Source organism: Callithrix jacchus, chromosome 1 (assembly GCF_049354715.1).
Source record: "Callithrix jacchus isolate 240 chromosome 1, calJac240_pri, whole genome shotgun sequence".
NCBI lineage: Eukaryota > Metazoa > Chordata > Mammalia > Primates > Cebidae > Callithrix > Callithrix jacchus.
Window position 1 is genome coordinate 67,439,356 of NC_133502.1, and position 25,364 is coordinate 67,464,719.

Here is a 25,364-nt window from a genome sequence, read left to right on the forward strand (position 1 = left end):
TGCATTGTTAGCGCCATTCAAGGGATGGATGACATGGTGGTGAAAGAGACTGACTTGGTCTTTGTCCTCCTGAAGTGTACTCAGGAGTCTATAAAGGTGGCCCCAGAGAAATTCATGGTAATAAGGATAGCAGAACCTTCTAAGTAAATAGTGTGGACTTGAGAAGAGCAGAGTTGCTGACTTGTGCTCTCCTAAGGTGGAAAGGACAAGTAGGTGTTCAGATCTGTAGAAGGTAAGTGGATAGTCCACTCAGCTGTATGCCAGAACACATTCCCAGTAAGGTTGATTTAATAGCTGATGGGAAAGAGAGGCCTTAGAAAATCATTGCTGCTTTAAATCATGTGTAAGTTTGTTGATGTTGTGGGAAATAGCAGACATGCCATTTGATAGACATTATTGGCAGTTTATGTATCTTATTATAACCTTCCAAATGTTTGCAAGTTGAAAAGTGTATCAATAAAAAATGCCTCCAAAGTAGCAAACAAGTAAAAACTCTTTTCAAGCAATTTTATAATGTGCTCTTATGGAAGTGCAGGCGCTCACGATCTTAATGTATGTTGTTAGGGGGTTAATTGGGACCCTGCAACATTTATGTGTTGAAGTCTTAACAGCCAGTACCTCAGAGTGCAACTTATTTGGAAATGGGGTCAATGCAGATGTAGTTAGTTAAGATGAGGTCATTAGGGTGGACCTTAATCCAATATAACTGGTGTCCTTATAAAAAGGGGAAATTTAGATGCAGAGATAGGCAGGGTGTTGGGGGAGATGATGTGAACAGAGGGAGAAGACAGCCATCTACAAGCTGAGAAGCGAAGCCTGGAAGAGATCCCTTCCTCACCGGCCTCAGAAGGCGCTAGCTAGCTGATACCTCGAGTTTGGATGTCTAGTTTCCAGAGCCGTAAGACAGTAAATTTCTATTGTTTAAGCCATTTCTCTTGTCACTACTTTGTTACAGCTGCCTTAACAAACAAGTACACGTGTTTTCTGGGTGTTGCTTCCTGCCAGCTCCTAAACTTGCATGAGGGATGAGGAAACCCACCAGTTCCTCAAACTGAAGGTCAGGTAAAGTTTGCCAGTGAACTAAAACTTTGGATCATTTTTCCCTGGTGTCACCTTCAGCATTGTTCTTTTCCAAGCATTGTTCTTGACTTAGGCAACAGATGACATGGCAGTTCTCTCTTGCTTGCTTTTACAACCAGCCTAGTTTCTACAGCTACATTTAAGATATAGCCAATATTTAAGGTATTTGCTGAACATTCAGTTCCCAGAAGCTGAGCTTTGGATGATTCCCGTGTCCTTGAGGACAATGAGTAGGGGAGACCTGGTTCCATCTGGGCCTCTGGTGCTCAGTGGCTCTGAGCTGCCCAGAAGCAGCTGGCAGAGGCAATCCCTGCAGCTGCGAGAGGCCTCTGGAAAATAGACACAGCGTGTTCCTCCCAAAACCAGTGTCTGCCCTCTTCTACAGAACTGAAGGGGCAGAGAAAATTCATTTTTTAATTTGTTATCTCAACATATATGTATTTCTTCCTTTTCAGCCAGTACAGGCTACTCTGTCATCTTTGAAGATGTTAGATGTGGGAAAGTGGCCAATTTTTTCCCTTTGTTCTGAGGAAGAACTGCAGTTAATTCGTCAGGCTTGTGTCTTTGGCGGTGCTGGCAATGAAGTTTTATACACTACGGTAAATGATGAGGTAATTTTAAAGAAAACAATTCAGCTACTCACATTTTTAGAAATGGATTTGCCAAAGTGAAGATCTTTGGGGAACTAAGGAGTAAGAGGTTAAAAAAGAAAGCATGGAAATTAGATTTTTATTTATTATATAAAGATGCAGTTTGCTTAAGGAAGGTGATTCCTGTTTGGATGTAATTTATAGGTTTGTTAGAAATAGAACTGCTTGAACTAACAGTGGTTTTTCCCATAGATTTTTGTGCTTGGCACAAACTGCTGTGGCTGTTTGGGGTTAGGTGACGTCCAGAGCACTATTGAACCTCGGAGACTGGATTCTTTAAGTGGCAAAAAAATAGCCTGCCTCAGCTATGGGAGTGGTCCACATATTGTCCTTGCAACAACAGGTAACCTAGGAACCCCATGTAGAATTACAGCTTTATTTGTTGAGAAATGAGTCAGCTGCCCTTGAGAACGTTTTTTTTAAATTGGGTGAGAGTTGCTGGCTCTTCCTGTGAAATTGACTATGCTTTGGATACCATGAAACATGAATGTATCTGAATGCCAACGTAAGACAATGTGGCAGATGGACTCTAGTAATCACTGGCCTTTTAGATGTATGAATGACAATGCTGTGAGCCCAGTAAACACTCCCGAACTCACTGTGGACTTTGGCAAGTCTGTCTGAACTTTGGGTTCCTGATCTATGAATTGAGAGACCAAACCTTGTCTCCAACATCCCCCCTGCCAACTCTTAGCATTCTGTGATTCTTACACTAAAGAGTGACTGATTGTAGTTGGCATTAGTAGTAGGGAACAGTCACTTCCTAAGGGACTGACTAGAAAAATTCCTTACTCAGAGCAAAGCAGGGAGGAAAAAAGAAAGAAAATAAATAAAACTTCTCCCCAAAAGGTGGTAACCATGGATTTGCAGTTTAATTCACATTAAGACTGAACAGTCCAAGAAATCTCAAGCCTTGAATATATTCGAGGTACTGGATGGCAGTAGCCTTAAGGGCATGACAGAAGTTAATGCAAATCCTTCATGGGGGAAGACACCTTTATCTTAGGCCCAAGAGAATTACCCAAAATAACTGTTCAATGGCAATAGGCAGCACATAGTCAGAGATAACTAGATATGCAGTAGTCTCCCCTTATCCGTGGTTCTACTTTCCCAGGTTTCAGTTACCTGCAGTTGACTGTGGTCTGAAACTATAAATGTAAAATTTCAAAAAAAAAAAAAAAACAGTTCGTAAGTTTTAAATTGTGTGCCATTCCTAGTAGGGTGATATTTCACCATCTTACTCCATCCCACCTGGGACATGAATCATCCCTTTGTCCAGCGTCTCCACTGTAGACAGTCCCACCCATTAGTTACTTAGTAGCTGTCTCAGTTATTAGATTGGCTATCTTGGTATCATAGTGCTTGTGCTCAAGTCACCCTTATTTTACTTAGTAATAGCCCCAAAGTGCAAGAGTAGTGATGCTTGCAATTTGGATATGCCAAAGAGAAATCATACAGTTCTCGCTTTAAATGAAAAATGGAGAGTTTTCACGCTGAGGTTGTTAAGATTTATGGTAAGAACAAATCTTCTATCCTGTGACATTGTGAACAGTACATTTTATAACTTTTCTATTTTATTATTAGTTATTGTTATTAATCTCTTACTATGCCTAACTTACAAATTAAGCTTTATCATAAGTATATATTTATAGGGAAAAACATAGTGTACACAAGTTTGTTACTGTCCATAGTTTCAGCATCCACTGAGGGTCTTGGAATATATCCCCTGCAGATAAGGGGGGCTTGCTATGCAAGGAAACAAGGTACCATGAATGGAACCAGCAGAAACAACAGACAGCAAGAACTGATTACTAAATATCAGGCATTAGAATTATCGACACCCATTATAAGACAGCTGTATTTATTGTTTGAAGAAATTAAAAAGTGCTTAATTTCTATAATCTGCAGGGATTATAGAAGATTTGAAAAAGATCCAAATGAAAAATATGATTAAAATGAAAATTCAGTGGACAAATTTTATAGTAGTTTGAACACAGCAAATTAGTATTAGTAAACTGGAAGATAGATCAGAAGACATTATTCAGAATATAATACAAAGAGGCAACATACTGGAAAACACAGATGAAAGGAGTACATACTGTATGATTCCATTTATTTAAATTTCAAAAACAGGAAAAACTAAAAATTTGTTTGCAAGATGCACATATGAGGGCCTTTTGGGGGGTGATTATAAGGTTATATTTCTTGACATAAGCAGTAGTACATGGGTGTGTGCTTTATAATTTATAAAACTGTATATTATGTTTTATGAACTTTTCTGTGTATTATGCTATACAATAAATAATAACAAATATTTTTAAAAATAACTTAGTGATTATTTTAAAGATAAGGAAATTAAGACCCAGAGGAATTAAGTGGCCTTACAATCATTTACTTTCAGTATAATGTTTTTGCTATTACTCTTAGCAGCATTTTCTCTGCTGTTTATTAAAAACTTATTTTCTAGTTATTATAACTGCATGCATTTAAATTTCACCTTGTTGCTTTGAGGTAGAATGCAGTTTATCCTTTCCAAAGAGATTCTTTTGTAGAATGCCTTTGGTGGAATGGGGAAGTTAATTAGCTTTTTGTACCTGAATTTTTAGATTTCATTTGTGGAAGCTGTGCTATATGTATTTTCATATAATGAAGTAGATGTTGTAAAAGCTGGTTGTCTTTCTTTTTATTTTCAGAAGGAGAAGTCTTTACCTGGGGTCACAATGCTTATAGCCAGCTGGGCAATGGGACAACTAACCATGGTTTAGTGCCCTGTCATATCTCTACTAACTTGTCAAACAAACAAGTCATTGAAGTGGCCTGTGGGTCTTACCATTCTTTGGTGCTAACATCTGATGGAGAGGTGAGAATAGTCAGCATGAAGCTCATTGGTTTTTTTTCAATAAGATTATATAGACTTCTGTAGTAGTCCTGGAAATACATTCATTTGATTAAAATAACCACCTCCCTCAAATTCAGCATTATTTTTGGTAGCAATTCACAGTTGATGTTGTGACATTTACCTGTATCTAGTAAGGACTTCCATATTGCCAAATTTAAAAGGAAGTATTGTTCCTTCTCTGTTGCTATAGTAAAGAGGTTATGTGCAATAAGAAAAGTCCCTAAATGCTGGAAAAGATGGCTGGGGAAAGTAGATATTTTTGTGTTACATGTTATTTAATAGCAATTATTAGTTTGTGTTGATAACACCAATAACCTAATTTTATAAAATTATGTACATTGCATACGAATGAATTTTATAAACACTTCTCTGCCTGTGTTGTAAGGATTTATGGATCTGAAGCACTTTGAAAGGAAAGACTCGGTGCCACAAGTACATGTGAGTGTCCAATTGAGACACTTTATATAACACTAATGTGTTTCATTTATTGATCTTTCCTTTCAAACAGGTATTTGCCTGGGGTTATAATAACTCTGGGCAGGTAGGATCTGGATCAACAGTTAATCAGCCAACCCCTCGAAGAGTCACTGGCTGCTTACAGAATAAAGTAGTTGTGACCATAGCATGTGGGCAGATGTGCTGCATGGCGGTAGTGGACAGTGGAGAGGTAAGGTAGTTATTTTGCATCTTGTTTAAAAATCCTGTTTGCCACATCAGTTTCATGCCAGTGTAGTGTGTCCCACATAACAGATAACTTGTGGCCACTTGTCTTTTGAGAGGATTGAGGGTCTTATTTTCTCTCAGGTCTACGTCTGGGGTTACAATGGAAACGGGCAGCTCGGACTTGGCAACAGTGGCAACCAGCCAACCCCTTGCAGAGTGGCAGCTTTGCAAGGCATCCGTGTCCAGCGGGTACGTCCACTGTCAGTTTGTGTGCATGTATTTTTAAGTCTTTGCTGGCAAAGATACCAATGTATTAAAAACACAGATTTCTTGGCAGGATGAGAATTTTAGCTGCTTGGATGTCTTCATTAAAGGAAAGGTTAAATCTCTTTTCCTTGAGTTAAATTGCAGCTGTTCAGACAATTTCTGTTCCAGGGCACTGTCACACACCTTTTGGAATATAAATTGTTACAGCCTTTCCTGAGGAAGCTTTGGCAGGGTGTACAAGAGCCTTAAAAGCCTTCATACCCTTTGACCTGTAGTTCTACTCCTAGGGAATTTCCCTGAGGAACCAACAGTTCCTGTAAGTCTCTTACGGAATTAGTTAAGAAGATATATATGTATATTAAAAAATGATAACTTTAATAAAAAACAATAGGTATAAAGTAATTTACTAATCAAATAATGAGTTATGATTAGATAAATTATGCCAAGTGTGTAGGCTGGAGATGATTTATACAAGGAACTTTTAATGATATGGGAAAGTGCTATGTGTGATGGTAAATAAAATACAGAACTGCTTATACAACATGGTCAGTAAAAATGATGCTATAGGTGCATATCTGTCTAAACAGAAATAGAAGAAAAAGCCTCAAATCTTCAGAGTACTTCTATATTTTTCACATTGAACATGTTTTACTTTTATAATCAAAAAGAAAATAATTATTAAAAAAATACAAGCAGGCAGATCATGAGGTCAAGAGATCAAGACCATTGTGGTCAACATGGTGAAATCTTGTCTTTACTAAAAATACAAAAATTAGCTGGGCATGGTGGCGTGTGCCTGTAGTCCCAGTTACTTAGGAAGCTGAGGCAGGAGACTTGCTTGAACCTGGGAGGCGGAGGTTACAGTGAGCCAGGATTGTGCCACTGCATTCCAGCCTGGTAACAGAGTGAGACTCCGTCTCAACAAAACAAAACAACAAAAAAAACAAGTGTCTGTTTCTTACATTCCCCTCATACCCCTTGATTTCTATGAGCATTGAAGCTACAGTGAACTGGGGCAGAGCACGCCAGGGGACTCATGGCAATGTTACTGCAGTTCTGGAAGGATATTGGTTAACTTGATGCTTGCCTCTATGGGTAGGCTGCCTCTTCCTTTTTTTTCATGTTTGATTCTTAACCTACTTTGTGGAAGCAGTGAAATATTTTCTTCTAAATATTTCTATTTGCAGGCCTGAGAGGATTTTTTTTTTTTTCCTTCCAGGTCGCCTGTGGCTATGCACACACATTAGTATTAACAGATGAAGGCCAAGTGTATGCTTGGGGTGCCAATTCTTATGGGCAGTTGGGCACTGGCAATAAAAGCAACCAGTCCTATCCTACTCCTGTCACTGTGGAAAAGGACAGGTAACGTGGGCATTTACACAGTCCCTGTACTGGTCTTTGGTGATTGTGACTAAACATGACTTAGACGTATAGAGAATGGTGGAGAATGTACTGCTAGTGCTAAAATATTATTTAACAAGAGTATTTATTCCTTTTTAAAAATTGGCTTTGGAATTGTTGGGGAGGTTGATTGTCTTAAATATGCTATTTTCACTTACCCATATTTCATCCATATCTCCAACAGCTATGCTAAGCAGACTCCGATGACTAAACTTGCTAGAGCTATTCTGTTGTTACTCTTTTCCCTTACAGGTCACCCTTTTGCCCTCCTCCTTTTCTTGTTTTACACTGTTAAGGGGACTTCAGTAACATTCGAGGTCACTCTTCCGTGGCTTAGGAAAGGTACCTTGCGTGGGGTATAAAGCTGGCCACTTAGCTACATAAAGTACTTGCCAGTTGAAAAGGATAGGATTATTTCATTACTTTTAACTCCCAAGCTGTCACTATGAGGAAGAATAAAATGGTTGGGAAATTAAGACTGAGTTTTGTGCACTTGTTTGCAAGGTCGTGTTATGTAATTAGTACATGCGGAATTAGTTTACAAGTTATTCTAATATTTTTGAAAGCCTTTGGAATTTCTCAAGCATGGTCAGATCACTGCCTTTTCACTCAGTAGTACAGAGCAAAAATGTTTCATTATCTTTTAAACCAGGGTTGCAGTCATTGTAGAAATGAATGCTGCTCTTTTTACTGATATATCTTTATTATATTTGATTTTAAAAGAAACATATAGACAAACAGATTCACTTGTACTTAGATGCAGCTCTTTTCTGCTTTTTGGTTGGAATACTTAATAATGAAAATGAAGAACCAAATTGTCACTTTTCAACTGCCTCAGTTTTCATTTGAGTATTGTGAACTTGGCTAACTTTCTTTAACCTATGTTTTAAAAGTTTTATTTAACTGATTTAACAAACGTTAATTTTATAAGTTAAATATAACTTTTTTCTCCAAAAACCTTAAAATAAGACCCCTGGCCCCTTCAGAATTGGGAGAAGGGCAATAATGGAGGCAGGACATGGTGCAGGCGGATGCCTGCAGCACATCTTATAAGGTGGCTTAGAGCTTCTCAGAAGTGAAGGGACAGTCCTGAGGCTTTGAATAACCACAAAATGCCTCAGTTGGTAGGGAAACTTAATATTTAAACTGAAAAACAGAGTTAAAGGATCAAATAAAGATAGAATGGACATAAAACGATTCATTTGCATGGGCTCGTTATTTTTTTTATTTTTATTTTTTGAGACACGGTCTCCCGTTGTCCAGGCTGAAATGGTTCCATCATGACTCACTGTAGTATTGACTTCCCAAGCTCAGGCAATCCTCCCACCTCAGCCTCCTGAATAGCTGGGACTACAGGAGCGTGCCACCATGCCTAGCTGAATTTTGTGTTTTTTTGTAGGGCCAAGGTTTTGCCATGTTGCCCAGACTGGTAACTACTGGGCTCAAGCAATCCTCTTGCCTCAGCCTCCCAAAGTGCTGGGATTACAGGTGTGAGCCACTGTGCCTGGCCTGGCCCATTACTTTCATGGTGCTCCCACACTTACTCAGAACTTTAGTACATCTGTCCCTGGACTCACGGAATCTGCCATCATTCCCCATCAGTGACTTGCTGCATTGCACTGCTGGTCCCTGATCCAGAATGATCACCCAGGGCTTCTGATTCAGGTTCTTACTGGCAGACAGATTATGGGGCATCAGGTGGGAGAAAGACAAAGCAGCAGAGAAGCAGGTAATGGGAATGGAAGCTGTGTGAGTGCCAAGTTGCTTAACTGGGCATTGAGAGTTATCTATTGCTTTTGTCTTAAACTATAGTTATTTTTGAATTATAATTTGGCTGTAAAAATTATGGATGGGCTGCATGCTCATGCCTATAATCCCAGCACTTTGGGAGGCAGGCAGATGACTTGAGGTCAGAAGTTTGAGACCAATCTGGCCAACATGGTGAAACCTCATCTCTACTAAAAATAAAAAAATTAGTTGGGTGTGGTAGCACACACCTGTAATCCCAGCTACTTGGGAGGCTGAGACAGGAGAATCTCTTGACCCTGGGAACGGGCAGTTGCAGTGAGATCGTGACACTGCACTCCAGCCTGGGCAATAGAGCAAGGCTCTGTCTCAAAAAAAAAAAAAAAAAAAAAAAAAAGTGGATGAATGTTTTAAATGAGATGTTCCTGATTTTCCTGGTTTTCCATGCTTGAATTTCAAGTGGTGATTTCTGAACATACACATTTTCAACCAGGCACTCCATCATGGGCGTATTGTGAGGGAGGGGCCGACAGGTCCATGCTAGGACTTGTTCTGCACTTCTCCACCCTTTCCACTGACAGGAAACTCAAGTATATGTCATAACTTATCCCTCAGGAACCCTGGAGCCTTACTTCTGACTCTTCTGAGGCCCATTACAGGAAAGCCTAATTAGGAACTGGATTGAATGTGGGTCGGGTGGGTTTCAGTTCTTAGTTACCTGTTCACAGAAGTGGGAAGGAAAAATCTGTCTACCTTGTTTTCTTTGCTGGAACAACCATCCATCCAAGGGGAAACCTTTTAAATCTTCCCCAGAAAAAGATTTTATTTATGATGGAGAATACTGATATTTGTCAGCAATTTATGTTTGCATAAAAGTAAACTTAATGATTAAAATGGTCGTCTTCTCCCTAACCCAGTCATCCGCAATTTTTCCGAAGTTTCAGTTCCTTGGTGCAGATTGCCCAACATTTGCATCTTTGTTCTTAGCCTTCCCTAACAGCATATTTTAAATTAAACTGATGTAAAACTAACTTTGCCTTTAATTTCTGACAATTCTTCAAATTTTGAGGTAGTCAGTACAAAACTTGGGCTCTGACAAAACCAAGATTAGAAATCCCTGCTGTGGCTTTGTCATCCTTGTTGTTTCTCTTCAAATATTCTTCTCCCTCACAGACGACCTTTCGCCCCTCCTTGAGGTTTTCTGGTTTCATTTTTTCTCACTCTCTTTTTCTTTTCTTCTTCTTCTTTTTTTTTTTTTGAGGTGGAGTTTCATTCTTGTTACCCTGGTTAGATTGCAATGGTGGAATCTTGGCTCACCGCAACCTCCGCCTCCTGGGTTCAAGTGATTCTCCTGCCTCAACCTCTTGAGTAGCTGGGATTATAGGCATGTGCCACCATGCCTGACTAATTTTTTTTTTTTTAGTAGATATGGGGTTTCTCCATGTTGGCCAGGCTGGTCTTGAACTCCTGATCTTGTGATGCACTCACCTTGGTATCCCAAAGTACTGGGATTACAAGCATCAGCCACTGCACCCAGCCTCTCTGCTTTCTCATTTCTAGTACTTCATAACCAGTAAGCTCAGTGGTTGTTGTGGATTATTCCCTTGAGGTGACACAAAACTGTTTATTACCAACATGTGGTGATTTTTTTTCCCATTAAGATTGCCTACAAAATAAAGTATGAAATATGCCAGACATCCTGACAGTTAAAGGTTAGCTCAGTTGATAGTCACTGTCTGTTGCATGTCTGACTGGAAAATTGGAAGGTCAACGTTTGCTGCTTGGTATAAATCCAGTTTAAAAGTTGATGACCTCAGGTAATGGCAGGGTTCCTTAGTGGTTGCTTGGGTTGCAAGCCTAGACCTGAAGGTTTCCTCTAAACTTTCTCCACTCTCATTCCTGTAGCAGCTAATGCAGCCAGCCAAGCCTGTGCCCCACCCCTGACTTCCCATGTGGAGCTGGGTGTGCCAGGTAAATGTCACAAGGCCATGCCCGGGGATGGCCAGCATCACATGACCTTCCCTGACCCACCCTTTGGCTCTGTCCCAGCCCTTCTCTAGAAAGTCGTCTCCCGCTTCAGGTCACCAGCTGCTCTAGGGGCAGAGGCTACCCCATTTCATGGATGCTAATAACAAACAACAGCTATCTCAGAAGGGAACATGGGAACTGCATGATTTGGCTTTTCTGATGTTGGGGAGATCAGTGAAGGATGTTGTGATGATTCAGTCACTGACATTTTTCACAGAACATTACCCCAAAGTACACAGAAATGATTAAAAAACTGTAGAAGTCTTTGACTAGTAGGTCCCTGCAGAGGCGCTGATATCTGAAGAAATGAAGAGCAGTTCATGAATGTTATCTCAACGTTGTTCGTTGGGCTGCCCTCACCTCCCCTGCTCCCTGAGAATACCAGATGGCTTTACGATGGAGGTGGTTAAAACACAGAAGGCTTTTTTTCTTTTTATTAGTGGCTCAGCTATCCCTACATTGGCCCCCACACCTGCCACCTGACCAGTGCGGCCTCACCCTTCCTCAGCACTGTCAGCCGGGGGTTTTCTTAGACTCATCCTCGGGGCCACCTTCCACTCCTCTCTCTCCTCTGCGTTGACACCCGGGCCACCCTCATTACTCCTTGGCAGCCTAGCTTGCATTGGCCTCCCTGGCCAGCCTTCCAGACTGTTCTTTCTCTCCCTTGCAGCCTGTCTTGCACACTGTAGCCAGGTCATTCTTTCTGAGAATACCATTTCCTCACCTCATGGCCCTGTTTACAAAGCTGTTTCCCATTTGCCTATCACGTCAGATCATATCAGAACTCTTTGGCTCTGGATTAAAGCTGATACCACTTCCTGGCAAGCCTCATTGCCCTCTGATCCCAGCGTTGGCCTCTGTCACTGTCAGGCTTCGTATGATGCCACTCTCTGCCGTCCTGCCGTTTCCAGCTCTGCCTGCGCATTTGCTCCTGCATTTCTTTCTGCCTCATAGGCTCTTATTCCAGGGCTGTAGCCAATCCAAAGCATTCATGGCCCAGTTACTCCCTTTTACTTGGAAATATTCCCCGGAGAAGCCCCCAGGTGTTTTTCCTTACTCACTGGAGTACTTGTAGTCAGGGCCATACTGATGTTATTTGGGAATTATTTGCAAAGTCACAGATCTGGACTTCTCCCTCCAGCTAAATCATGAGTTCCTCAGGGCGGCCCACAGTTCCTGAAGGAGCTGGTAAGCACTTTGAGTCACGCAGGAAGCCTTTTTCACTTCTCAGCTCTGCCAGGAACTTGTTCCATGTATACGAAACCACAAACTGTGAGACAATTGCTGCCTGTATCCTGTTCCCCCTCACCTATTTTTTTTAAAGATGGTAAAGCTGTTTATAAGAGTTGAAGTAACATGGCCCTAGAAATACCCTCTGACTCTGAGCCCCCTGTCCTGCCCAGAGCACCAGGCCATGAAGACAAACCATGTTACTACCTTCACGTTTGCTTGTAACTTAGGGGGCTTACCAGTGAAATCAATGGTAAAAGTAGATGTACTTCTCTTTGGATAAATTTATTCTGTTTCTTTCTCCCATTTTCTTTATTTGTTGGATAGAATGTGCTGATTGAGAAGCCAAATATTACTAGCCATTTTCCCCAGCTGGCATGGTTCTTTTGCACAGCACTGGATTAGGCCAGTGGACTGGCCTAACCCTGCAAATAGCAGGAAACGACTCTTCTAGGGAAGGTCTTACTAACCTGACTTTATCACTGAAAATGCCGCTTTGCCACTTAAAATGCTGAGTAGTCATCATGTAGAGAAACCTCTATTGTCATGCAACCATTTGCACACAGACATGGTAGCTGGTTGGCATTTAACGTTTTGTCATTCGATTCTCACACCAGCCCTGCCACTTGATGAAACCAAGGCTCCTAGGGGCTAAGTGACATTCCCCTAGTCATGCAGCCTAGTGGTAGAGCGGGATTCAAACCTAGCTTTTGTTTTCCTTTGAGCTGAAATTATGAGATAAATAAACAAACAAACAAACCTAGGTTTGTTTGACTCCAAATCCTGAGCTGTCTATTGTGGGCCATTGTAGCCTCTTTTCCTCTAGTATTTGTGGGTGGTTTTCAAGACTTAAGACCGATCCTCTAATAAGTCAGTGAAATTGCACATGAGAACAGCATGCATGTCTCACTCTCTGAGGCGAGCTGGCACAAGCTCCAGGTTCTGTGATGATGCCTCCCTCCTGGATTGGGAGCAACTGCCTAAAGGAGGCAGTGAAGGATCATCCACACCCTTCAGGTGCTAGCCTATGTCAATGGGGTCTTACACACCTCTTCTTTGCTCTTTTGTTGAGTCTTACTCAGTTAGTAAAGTCACTCACAAATTATATTCAGTAAGATAGACACCATGTTATGTGCTTAGAGAGAATTAAGCCAGTAATTCGGCCTGCTAGGAACTGGCCATCTTGCTGAACAGATGAAACAGATGCATGGAACAGTAACAGGGCCAGCTGGAGTGGTGTGGACAGGAAGGGCTGCAGGAGCTCAGGTGACGGGGAGACCTCAACCTTGGGGCAGTTTGAACTGGGCCTTACAAGATGGGTAGGGTTTATAAGGCAGAGAGAAAGAATATTCCTGAACAACCGTGTATGAAGACATTGAAGGGCAATGAGAAAGCCTGTTTGCTGGCACATAGGGTGTGTAGAAAAAAGTGACTTGAGAGATGGCTGTCCAGAGGTGATGCCAAATCACGGATGGAGTTACGTCTTGTGTCAGATTTTTATCTGAGGGAAACCACTGCCTGTGTGAGAGGTCTGATGAGAACGGTGTTCCAGGAGGATGGTTAACTTGTCAGCACTCTATGAGTTGGGGCAGAGGAGAGAGTCTAAGGCAAGGGAGACCTGGGAGGCTGTGACTGGGGCCAGATGCAGGGTGTGCCTGACCCCCCAGTGGTGGCTGAGGGCAGACAGTACAAAGAAAGCATCTTTGTTTTTTAGCTGGATATTCTGAAGGATGTGGTAAATGAGGAGGGAGAAGTCAAAGATGACCCTGAGGTTCTGGGCCTAAGTCTCTGAGGATGCTGGTACCATTGTCTGCTGTAGCAAAACAAAGATGGGGACTTCCCCTGGGTTAAAAGCATTTATCATTTTTCTTTAAGTGTATGGTGGCTTCTTCTGATAGAAAAGAAATTACTTCCAGATTAATAAGACAATGTTTTCCTTTAAGAAGTGTTCTGAGGCGGGGCCTAGTGGCTCACACCTGTAATCCCAGCACTTTGGGAGGCCAAGGTGGGCAGATCACTTGAGCTCAGGAGTTCAAGATCAGCCTGGGCAATATGGCGAAATCTTCTCTACAAAAAAATACAAAAATTAACCAGGTGTGATGTCTTGCACCTGTAGTCCCAGCTACCATGGAGGCTGAGGTAGGAGGATTGCTTGAGCCCTGGTGGCAGAGGTTGCAGTGAGCCAAGATAATGCCACTGCACTCCAGCCTGGATGACGTGGTGAGATTCCTCTGTCCCAAAGACAAAAAAAAATGTTCTGAGAACGACCTCCCCATCAGTCATGAACTTAAATTAGTAGAGTCTATCACATGGTGATCCTAGAAAACTGCTCTCCTGAGTTCTAGATCACACAGTCCAGTGTGGGAGAACTACTGAATTGACTCCGTGTAGTAGGAGTTGTTACGACCCATATCATGCTAAAAATACATTTATGGTGAAATTTTCATTGAAATATTTAATATTTATTGGCCCTTGGTCCAGATGGCCGAAACTTTTATTATTTTCTTCAGCAAGTAATATTGTGGGGTAAAAAAAATTAAACCACCATTTTTTGGTAGGGGGAACACTACTCTCTTGGGTTATACTTGAATTTCCAAACAGGATGGCTCATATTTTTATAGGCCTACTGGCTGGAAGTGGTACAAACAGATCTTCATGAGTTATAAATACCATTGACATGTGGCTTAAATGTAAATAACAGTTTGGTGCCTGAAAATTTCAGAGATGAGGTGTATGAGTCATGTGCTGTTTTTTGTTTTTCTTTTCCTGACCCTTTCTGTAAATTTAATTTTATGATATTCCACATCTGTTAAACCTGGGGGGAGGAAGACACAGCTTGCTTCTGTCCCTGGTCACTGTGCTTATGTGGTGTGTGTTTGTGAATTTAGGATTATCGAGATTGCAGCTTGTCACTCCACCCACACGTCTGCGGCCAAGACGCAGGGTGGGCACGTGTACATGTGGGGCCAGTGCCGGGGCCAGTCCGTGATCCTCCCTCACCTCACCCACTTCTCCTGCACCGACGACGTGTTTGCCTGCTTTGCTACTCCCGCCGTCACTTGGCGCCTCCTCTCCGTGGGTGAGCTGGTCACTGTCCATTTGGGGGATAGCCCGAACATCTGAAAAAGAACCCAGGGCTTTTACTTTGATAGTGAGGATTTTGTTAAGTGCACTATCATAATTTATTTCTCTCTTATGGGCTTCTGCAAAAGAGAACAAACTTTATTTTCTTAAGAACATCAGAAACCAACATCAATAGTAAATTTCTATGGAGGTGGGGTCTCGCTGTGCTGCCCAGGTTGGTCTCGAACTATGGGCCTCAAGCCATCTTTCTGTCTCCACCCCTCAAGGTGTTGGGATCACAGGTGTGAGCCACTGTGCCCTGCCCTTATTTTACTCCTTTTAAATTTTACCAAGAAACTGTGTCTTTTACTTTTAGCTAGCATATCTACTCAAATGTTCTAACATTTCATTCAAAATTAGTGATGTGGCTTGGGACTTTTTCTTGTTATTTTGCCAGATTTATAAGCAGATGTGTGTGGGATTCTTATCCTTAATGATTACAGAGATGCAAATCTGTCTTTAGGGGAAAAACCCCGTTGCTCAATTGCTCAGTTATTTTGAGGAAGTGGTATTTTCATGAGCATCAGTAGAGCAGTGCCATATCCTGGCCTGTGGGTTCATTATATCTGTGCTAACTCCGGAAGCATTTGCATTATTCTCTTAGAACCTGACGACCACCTCACAGTGGCTGAGTCGCTGAAGAGGGAATTTGACAACCCCGACACTGCAGACCTGAAGTTTCTGGTGGATGGAAAGTACATTTATGCACATAAAGTCCTTCTCAAGATTCGGTAAGGAATCATTTATTTTGAGAGTTGAGAAAAATCATTCATTCAACAACTATATTTGCACCTTAGTAATAATTTAACAAGATAAGGCTGTTTTTGCCCTTACAAGCCAGAGGAAACATGTGAAACAAGAAATAACACAGGTTGTGTGTGGTTCAGGGAATTGGTACCATCGACGTTCCTTACACTTGAAAAGTGGGTTGGTCATCTTGGCAGCAGGGAGCAGCCAGCACACACTGCAAGTCTGTCCTGTGCTCTGAACACCGTATAGATACTTGCATGTCCATCAGTTACCCTCTCTGCCTGGGAATGAAGATCAGCTCATAATAATCACTTTGTTTAATCACTTGTGGGATACTGAACTTTTAGATGCTTTATAAAAGAGAAGATCAAGGTCTTTCCAGACCAAAAGGGGCCGTGGTGAGGCTAGCACAGAGATTTAAAAAATCACATTTATGAATGTTTCTGAGCAATGAGCTGTATGCATTTCAAGTGTGTAGTTTGATGAGTGCTGACACATGCATTCGCCTGTGAAACCACTGCCCCACATCCAGATAGAGAACATTCCCATCACCCTACCAAGACCCCTCATGTCCTAGCCCTGGGCGACCATGGCACCTTCTGTCACTATGGATTAGTTAGCATTTTCTGGAGCATGCATAGATTGGATGATACGGGATGCATTCGTTTGTGCCTGACTTCTTTCTCTTACATGATGATTTGGAAATTCATGATGTTGTTGTGTAACAGATATTTAAGGCCTACTGCAGTGACTCACAAACTCAACACAGCATTTTAGTCTCAAGTTTCCCTTTAGTAAGGTCAAGCTGTCAGCCTTCGTTCACTCTCACTACATCACATCAACCTGCATGAAGGAAGGCAGGTGGAGTAATTTGCTGTAACAAAGTACTATAGGCTGGGTGGCTTAAGCAGCATAAAGTTCTGGAGGCTGGAAGTCCCAGATCAAAAGTGTCAGTGGGATGGGTTTCTTCTGTATGTGGCTCTTTCCTAGCTGCCGGGGATTTGCTGACAGTCTTTGGCCTTCCTTGCCATGTGGCTGCTTAACTCTAGTCAGCATGTGGCATTCTCCCTTTGTGCATGCCTGTGTCCAAATTTACACCACCCCCCGCTTTTTTTTGAGATGGCATAGTCTTGCTCTATTGCCCAGGCTGGAGTGCAGTGACCGCCATCTTGGCTCATTACAACCTCCGCCTCCTAGATTCAAGCGATTCTCTTGCCTCAACCTCCTGAGTAGCTAGTATTACAGGTGACCACCACCTCGCCCAGCTAATTTTTGTATTTTTAGTGGAGGCGGGGTTTCATCATGTTGCCCAGGCTTGTCTTAAACTCCTGACCTTGTGATCTACCCGCCTTCCAAAGTGCTGATATTACAGGCATAAGCCACTGTGCCTGGTCCAAAGTTCCCCTTTTTATCAGGATGCCAGTCACATTGGATTAGGGCCCACATTAGTGACCTCCTGATAACTTGATTACCTCTTAAAAGACTCTCTTCCAGTAAGATCACATTTTGAGGTATTGGCTGTTTTAGGACTTCAGCATATGAATTTTTAGATGACATCATTCAACCCATAATGGAGTGAGGAAACAGAATCACTCAGATTTTATAAAAATAAACCCACTGATTTCTCTAAATGCTAATTAGTGGATGTGGTATGAGAGAGATGCCAGCCAGCCCAGCTCTGTCCCCATCAGCGTGGCCACTGGGGCTGCTTCCCAGGCCACCCCTGGCAGCAGGTTTGCATATACCTGAATAAATGATTGTTTGAAAACTCAGGCCAGCAAGGAGAGTGAAGAGCCACAGCAGGGATGGGCCAGTGTGCACCTTTGAGAGAAGGACGTGCTCCTCACAGAGGCCGTCCGTCCTGGCTGGGAAGCTAGGACCTGACATGCTGTTTTCTTCCTTCAGATGTGAGCATTTTCGTTCATCACTGGAAGATAATGAGGATGATATTGTAGAAATGAGTGAATTTTCATATCCTGTTTACCGGGCCTTCCTGGAATACCTGTACACAGACAGCATCAGCCTTTCTCCTGAGGAGGCAGTAGGTAATTGCCAAAGACTTAGGAAAACTTGGCAAAATGTTGAGTAACTGACAAGGTAGTTTCTATAGAACCTAAAAGAAAGTTGCTGTGGCTGGGTGCGGTGGCTCACGCCTATAATCCCAGCACTTTGGGAGGCTGAGGCGGGTGGATCACGAGATCAAGAGATCGAGACCATCCTGGTCAACGAGGTGAAACCCCGTGTCTACTAAAAATACAAAAATTAGCTGGGCATGGTGGCGCATGCCTGTAATCCCAGCTACTCGGGAGGGTGAGGCAGAAGAATTGAACTGCTTGAACCCAGAAGGCGGAGGTTGCAGTGAGCCGAGATTGTGCCATTGCACTCCAGTCTGGGTAACAACAGCAAACCTCCATCTCAAAAAAAAAAAAAAGTTGCTGTGAGGGTAATTACAGAAGTATTTCCTTTTGTGTGTGTTGAATCCAAACATGTTTCCCTTGTTACTACTTCATACAAAGGCTGACTGGACAGATAAGAGACAGAGGTACCAAGTCATCACCACTGTGGAGCATTGTGGGCAGCAGCATGGAGGAAGGAACAGAGACCAAGGGGCACACAGCAAATCCCAGTGTCTCTACCAGGAGGGGCCTGGGAATTCCATTTATTTCAGACCATGGACTGAGTCAATGAAGTCTGTGTCCAGCAACTTAGGAGGCTGGGAAAGTGGGCATTTCCAGATGGCCATAGGTCAGCTAAAAATTATATGGTTTCAGAAGAAAGGAAGAATGGATGTGTGTGTGTGTGTGTGTGTGTGTGTGTGTGTGTGTGTGTGTGTGTGTGTTGGGGTAGGAGTCATGGGAGAGGCAGCTAGCAGCTTCTGCCACAGGAGAGATATGATTTGTGTTTAAAAGATCAGTTATTATATTGGTTCAGATGTGAAATGATGGACTCCTGGGTTGGGGTTGTGTAGCAGTGGAAGTGTTGAAAAGAGATTAGATTATAGATATATTTTAAAGATGTTGCTGATGGGATTTGTTGATGGATGGGATGAGAGGTGTGAGTTGAGAGAGAAGGACAGCTTGGTGTTGAGGTGCTTGGCCTGGGTAGCTTCTTAATGGAAGTCCTGTTCGCTAAGGTGATGAAGATGGAGAACAGGCTTGCTTTTGACTTTAAAAGTCAAAGGAGTTTCAGCTGCCCATTAGATACCCAAGCGGCAATTTTTTATAGGCCCACCCCTAAAATTTGCAGGGCTCTGGCCAGGACTCTACATGGAGACCTATGTCCATATGGCTTCATTGTTTTCAGGTGGGCTCCACCTGGAGCGAGGTATCTGCCTCATACCCTAAACTAAAATAAAGTCAGAGTAGAGAAAAGAGTTAAGGTTTAAAAAAAACGAAGTAACCAGAGTACTAGACAACATATAAGCGAGTATTTCTATAACTTGGGGTGGACATCAAAGGCAGAAGCCATTAAGGAAAGGATTTACAGCTCTGATTTCAAAAGATAAGAAACTTTTATCCACCTAAAAATACATAGAGAAAAATTTAAAGTTATATGTCAAGCTCATGAACTTCGGATAAAATATGTTCAATCCTGCCATCTTGAAAAATGTTAATTTCATTAAGAACTGAAAGAACACATTTCAGTTTTAGTTGGCATTTACAGTTGCAGGACCCCTGGAGTTATGTGCCAGAGCCCAGTGGCACAGGCAAGATAGACCCCTCCTCCAGCAGAAGGGTGTGTGGGTACTCTAGCTTGCATGTCCAAGCTCTACCCACCCCCAACAAGGTTACCCTTTTGGGACAGGGGGTCTGCACATTGGTGGTGGGCTCTAAGGGAGGAAATACCCACTCATATGGCCTCAGGGCTAATTATGCAGGCAGTACCAGGTTCCCAGGTACCCAAAGTGCGATCTAGAAGTGGGCATGTGTCTCCTTGGCCACCCTGTGCTGAGGGTGTGTGTGGAGGAGGCGCGGAGCTGGGATTTGGGGCAGAGTCCTCCTCTCTTAGGACAATGCTGTTGGCTTGTGTGAGTCTGAAGCTTGGGGCCAAAAACAATGAAGCCATTCACAACTCTCAAGATTTCAGAAGATTTCAGTGTCCTCCAATGGGCTATCTGTCTTTCCCCCATAACTTTGATAATATTTCTTACACTAAAAAGCAAGTTTCCAACCAAATTCTACCACATGTACAAGATTTATTAGCAGATAGACACAAAAACAATTAATATGGTAATTAATTAATATGCTGAAATCTCAGCTCTCTGTCCTTTATGCACTCTGTTAAGTACCTAGCTTGAGGTGCACATGACAATATTCTAGTAGCCGGATTCAGCTAACCTTTGATCCTGGCTGCCACTCATTTCACCAATGACAAACTAATTCTGACATTCTTAATGCTAATTACAAATCTTCCAATGACGATTCAGAAAAACTAATAGGATCTTTCAGATGCTAGTTGACTGCTTCAGAGTATTTCCTATCATTCCTTGAGGTTAATTAAAATTAATTTACATATGTCACTTCACCCAGTCTACATTGAATTACTTGAAAATAGGTGATAGGTAATATAATAGGACTCACCTGCATATATAGATGATCTTTAAAACCCTGGGGCTGGAGTTCTGGGAAGTAAGTGAGAAAAGTATCTGAGGATTTAACCCTGGGGCACTCAAACATTTGGAAGTCAGGAAATATGGTCCAGCCAGGAGAACTGAGGAGCGACTAATTGAAGAGAAGAAAAATGCAAGCAAGTGACAAAGTGTCCTAAGGAGAGTATTATCAACCATATCAAATTCTGTGCCAATGTCGAGTAGGAGGAAACCAGAGAATATGGCACCCTGGAAGCCATTGTGACCGCCACAGGTGCGACTGCCACAGGTGTGACTGCCACAGGTGTGACTGCAGTAGTGATGGGGATGGGGTTCTGCTTTGAATGGCTTGAGATCTGAATGGGAGGTGGGAAAATGGAGACAGCAAATACAGACAGCTCTGTCTAGGAGTTTTGCTGTAGAGAGGATCAGAGAAATGGGCTAGGGTAACAGGAAGCAGACGCATATCCATGAAAGGGTTTCCTTTCCTTATCTTTTTCTTTCTTTCTTTTCTTTCCTTTTTTTTATGGTGGACACTCATAGCATATGTGTGTGTGCTCCTGGGAATGGCCCAGGAGAAGCCGACATTGAGATTTCAGGGGAAGGGGTCACTTGAGGAGCACTTGCCTTTTTTTTCTAGGAAAAAATATTAAAAATAAAATATTAAATCTCTGCTCCTGTTTTTTAACCACTAATCATTTGTGTATCATATTTGCTCAGCTTGGCTGCCGTCCTGGGTAGAGCTGCACACTGAAGTGTAAGTGTTGGTCAGCATCAGTCTATTTGTGCAGTGCTTCACTGAGGATTACATCCAAAATAGTGTCAAAATCATCTGTGAGTGGCTGAGTGAGCGAGTTTAAATCAGGATGCTCAAAATTACTCCCTGTAATAAACACTTCTTTCCACCAGGACTGCTAGACTTGGCGACATTTTATAGAGAAAATCGTTTGAAAAAGCTCTGCCAACAAACTATCAAGCAAGGCATCTGCGAGGAGAATGCCATCGCTCTGCTCTCGGCTGCAGTAAAGTATGACGCCCAGGTAAGGAAAGCTTGCTTCCAGCTGCCAGCCTCCTGGAGAAACTGAAGCCCGGTGTCTGCCTCATACCTCAAACTAAAACAAAGTCTGAGTAAAGATTTAACGTTAAAGAAAATATGAAGTAACCAGAGTACTAGACACATATAAGCGAGTATTTCTATAACCTTGGGGTAGACATCAAAGGCAGAAGCTATAAAGGAAAGGATTTATAGCTCTGGTTTCAAAAGATAGGAAACCTTTTATCCACCTAAAAATACCATGGAGAAAATTTGAAAGTAATAGGACTCTGGGAAAAATATTTGCAAAATATAATGAAGCCTGTTTACCAGAGTAAATTACAAAAAAGAGAATATGAACAGTTTGGTTGAAAGAAATGGACCAAAGAACAAATGATTCTATGAACAGACAAAAAACATAAATGAAACAAGGTATAACTCAAAGCAGGAGTATATTTTTAGAGATAATATATAGGATCAGAATAATGGTATTCTCCTAAACTGCTGGGGAGAGTACAAACTGGTATGGAGAACAACTGGTATAATATGTATTAAATGCCTTACATTAAAGACATGATTATTTAAGAATTCACTCATAAGTATTTACCTTGAGGAAGTAATCATGGATTTGGACAAAGACTCAGTTCAAAGGTATTTACTGCATCAATTTATAATTTTGAAAAATTAGTGAAAGGTTAGTGTGAATAGGGGAGGCTTGTTTATAAAATGTTAATACCAAGAAATCATGCAGCTATTCAAGATATATCACTAAGTGAAAAACTATGATCCTGTTTTTTTTTTTACAAAAGTATAAATAGCTGAGTAAAAAACTAAAATTCATTATCTACATAGAAAAAAAGACTGAAGACTGTGGTTAGTGGTTATCTTTGAATGGTGGGATTATGGAGGATTTTTATTTCCTTCTCTTTGCTTATTTTTTTGAACTTTTACAGTGACCATGTATTGTTACGATAATAAAGAAAGGAAAGAAAAGTGATCTTAGAACCAAATCTTTAGGAAACAGGCCATAACTTCTTGGAGTCAGTTTCCTTTTGGTAGAAGGATATCCTCTCCTTTCGTCAAAAGACAGAGACATTTTAGTAGATAAAAGGTTATAACTTTTTTTCTGTTTATGTAAATAATATTATGCTTATTAAAGAAAATATATAAAAGACACAAAGTATGAGGGTGATGACTTATCAACCAGAGAACAATTAGCATTTTTATATAACAGCTTCTGAGTTTTTGTTTTGTATCACATTATGTATTTGTGAATACATTTAAAGTCTAGGTTATTTTTTTTCACTTAACATTTAAAAAAAACTACTACCTCAAAACATTGACATTTAAAAGCACAGTTAATGTTTGTTTTATATCAAGGCAATAATATATTGGGCACTTACAACACCCCATGTTTCATGCTCAAACAAAATCCATTCACTTTTCCTAGTCTGTGCTTTAGAGTCATGGTGATGAGCCATGGTGATGGAGGGCCATCTCTGGTGTCAAGGTGGTGGCACATGGTGTTTGCATCTGAATCAGGCTTCCTTTTTAATACTTTTTCATATTCTCTATTTATGGGAATTATTTGTCTGGCTACCTTCCAGCTCTTGGTTTTTCTAGAAAGTAAGCTCTTTGAGGCATGGCAGGCACTTCGCTTTACTCACAACCATATCCCCAGTGCCTAAGATGGCATCTGACTCATTAAATACTCCTGTAATGGATATTCAGCATTGCCTATAGAGGCCCACTGTTTTACTACAGCCTGTCCAGCTAATTGCTGTGCCCTAAATTAGTATGATAGACTACCAGTAAAACATACTGTATATGTACTTAATGTAAAACACAAGCTTTCGTAAATAAAGGACAGTGCTGTATTTGATCTGCCCGCCTCAAATAAGCAAGAAATGAGGTCTTTCAGCAAATTACTATCCCTCATGCTGGACTGCCACTTAGTACAAAATTAATATGAGCCAGGGTTTATTCTAAGCACAGTTCATGTTGCATTTATGCCTCAAAACAACTTTATAAGACATTGGCATTATTATATTAGATCCAATTTATAAATGAAGAAACTGAAGCTTGGGGAGATTAAGTAATCTCAGTAAACTAGTAAATTGCAAAACTGGAATGCAGTCCAAGATTGGGCACATTTTAAAACCACATGCTTAACTACAATTCTCCATTGTCCTCAGTATTTTGAAATCAGGAGTATTTATGCATGGATTCAACAAATATTCACTGAGTGCCTGTGACAGGCCTGGCACTGCCCTAAGCACTGGGGTACTGCAAATGAACAAAACAGACCAAAGTCTCTGCCCCTGTGGAAGTTTCTGGTGAGGGGAGAGAGTGATAAATAAATGAGTAGGATATGTAAGTATGTCAGATGGTGACAAGTGATATGGAAAGAAGTAAGCCGGGGAAGCCAGCCTAGGGAATGCCGTGCGGAGATAAAGTGGAAATTTTAAATAGAGTAGTGAGGGAGGCAAGACATCACTGAGCAGGTGACTGGAGCAGAGACTTGAAGGAGGTGTGGGTGGTGTGTTTGGGGAAAAACAAGACTAGTGTGGATGGCACAGTGGGAAGGGAAGTAGCTGATGAGGCAGGGGGATGGTGTAATGGAGGTGCATCGTGGCATGTGAGGGAGGAGACAGGGCCCACAGAGCGCACATGCAGGTTTCAGAAATCTGAGTTCCAAGGGGAGTGGCCATCACAGGGTTTGGAGAGGAGCAGACGTGATCTGATGGACATTTGAAAGTAATCCTCCTGGCTGCTGTGTTGAGAAGAGATGTGTGTGTGTGTGTGTGTGTGTGTGTGTGTGTGTAGCGGAAGGAAGGTACTTAGGAGGCTGTATAATCCAGTTGGGAAGTGTGTGTGTGTGTGTGTGTGTGTGTGTGAAAGAGGGTACTTAGGAGACTGTATTATCCAGTAAGTGATGATGGTGGATTGGTCCAAGTTATCACCTGTGGGGATGGAAAAAGTGATTAGATTTTGAATACATTTTGGAAGTAGAGCCGACAGGATGTGCTGATGGATTGGATGTGAGGAAAGCAAACAGAAGACTTAGGAGGTTCTGGGCCTCAGCAACCGTAAGGATGAAATTGGCATTTATTGAGATAGAGAAGATAGAAGCAACATTTTGGGGGAAATCTCAGGAATTTGGTTTTGAATATGAGAAGTATGTGATGTCTGTTAGACATCCAAATGGAAATGTTTAATAGGCAAATTGGATAAGCAAGCCTGGAAGTCAGAGAGAAATGTACTGAAGTCAAAGCTGTGAGGCAGTGACGTGACAGGTTTAAGTCCTGGGCACTCTGTGTTTGGAGGTTGAGGAGATAAGGAGACATCAGCAAAGGAGACTGAAGAGGATTGAACAGTAAAGGAAGAGAGAAACCAGCAGACCACGTCCTGGAAGCTGGGAAAGAAAGCGAAACAGGAAGGAAGAAGTCCAAACCACACCAGATGCTGCTGGCGGGTCTGCAGGAGAGCTGAGAACTGACGAGTGGGGTCTGGCAGTGAGAATGCCTAGGGGGCCTTGGCAAGCAACTTTAGTGTAGTGAGGCGGGAGGTCTGATTGGAGCGTGGAAGTAAGAAGAATTGAAGGTGGGGAATAGAGGCAGCTTTTTGTGGGAATTTTATTATGAAGATTAAAAAGAGGAAGAGGTTTGGAGACATTTGATTTTTTAAGATGTAGGAGGTGGAAGTTGTCTAATCGTGCAGATCACTCAGTGGAGCGGAACAAGCTGGTGATGCAGTGGAGAGTTGTTAGAACACGGCCCTCGAATAGGTGGAACAGTGGGATCCAGTGACAGAGCGAGGGGCCCTGCTTTATATAGGGTGTTGGACCATTGATCCAGAGAACATAGTGTCCACAGGCCTCTCTGTATTAGGCGAGGAGATGTGGTA

The 25,364-nt window shown here is 41.9% G+C and overlaps 2 protein-coding genes across 51 annotated transcripts in view; both read left to right on the forward strand.

The window, feature by feature from the left end:
- Positions 1-25,364, forward strand: part of RCBTB2 (RCC1 and BTB domain containing protein 2) — a 44,447-nt gene that overhangs the window by 15,881 nt on the left and 3,202 nt on the right. For 13 of the 50 annotated variants that reach the window (XM_078362118.1, XM_078361972.1, XM_078362469.1 and 10 more), the window contains 11 exons: positions 956-1,062; positions 1,536-1,691; positions 1,923-2,073; positions 4,424-4,590; positions 5,138-5,296; positions 5,434-5,541; positions 6,779-6,921; positions 14,853-15,043; positions 15,692-15,818; positions 17,743-17,882; positions 21,335-21,465. In XM_078362118.1, coding sequence (XP_078218244.1) covers positions 1,566-1,691; positions 1,923-2,073; positions 4,424-4,590; positions 5,138-5,296; positions 5,434-5,541; positions 6,779-6,921; positions 14,853-15,043; positions 15,692-15,818; positions 17,743-17,882; positions 21,335-21,465 — 1,443 coding nt within the window. In that variant the 5' untranslated portion in view covers positions 956-1,062; positions 1,536-1,565. The remainder of the gene's footprint in view (positions 1-955; positions 1,063-1,535; positions 1,692-1,922; positions 2,074-4,423; positions 4,591-5,137; positions 5,297-5,433; positions 5,542-6,778; positions 6,922-14,852; positions 15,044-15,691; positions 15,819-17,742; positions 17,883-21,334; positions 21,466-25,364) is intronic. The other 37 variants (XM_078361825.1, XM_078361660.1, XM_078362285.1 and 34 more) reach the window with 8 other exon arrangements.
- Positions 9,944-12,017, forward strand: LOC103791552 (uncharacterized). Its single transcript, XM_078363323.1, is given in 4 exon segments — positions 9,944-11,303; positions 11,306-11,549; positions 11,551-11,659; positions 11,661-12,017. Coding segments are annotated over 4 exon segments (756 nt in total). The 5' UTR covers positions 9,944-11,119; the 3' UTR covers positions 11,880-12,017.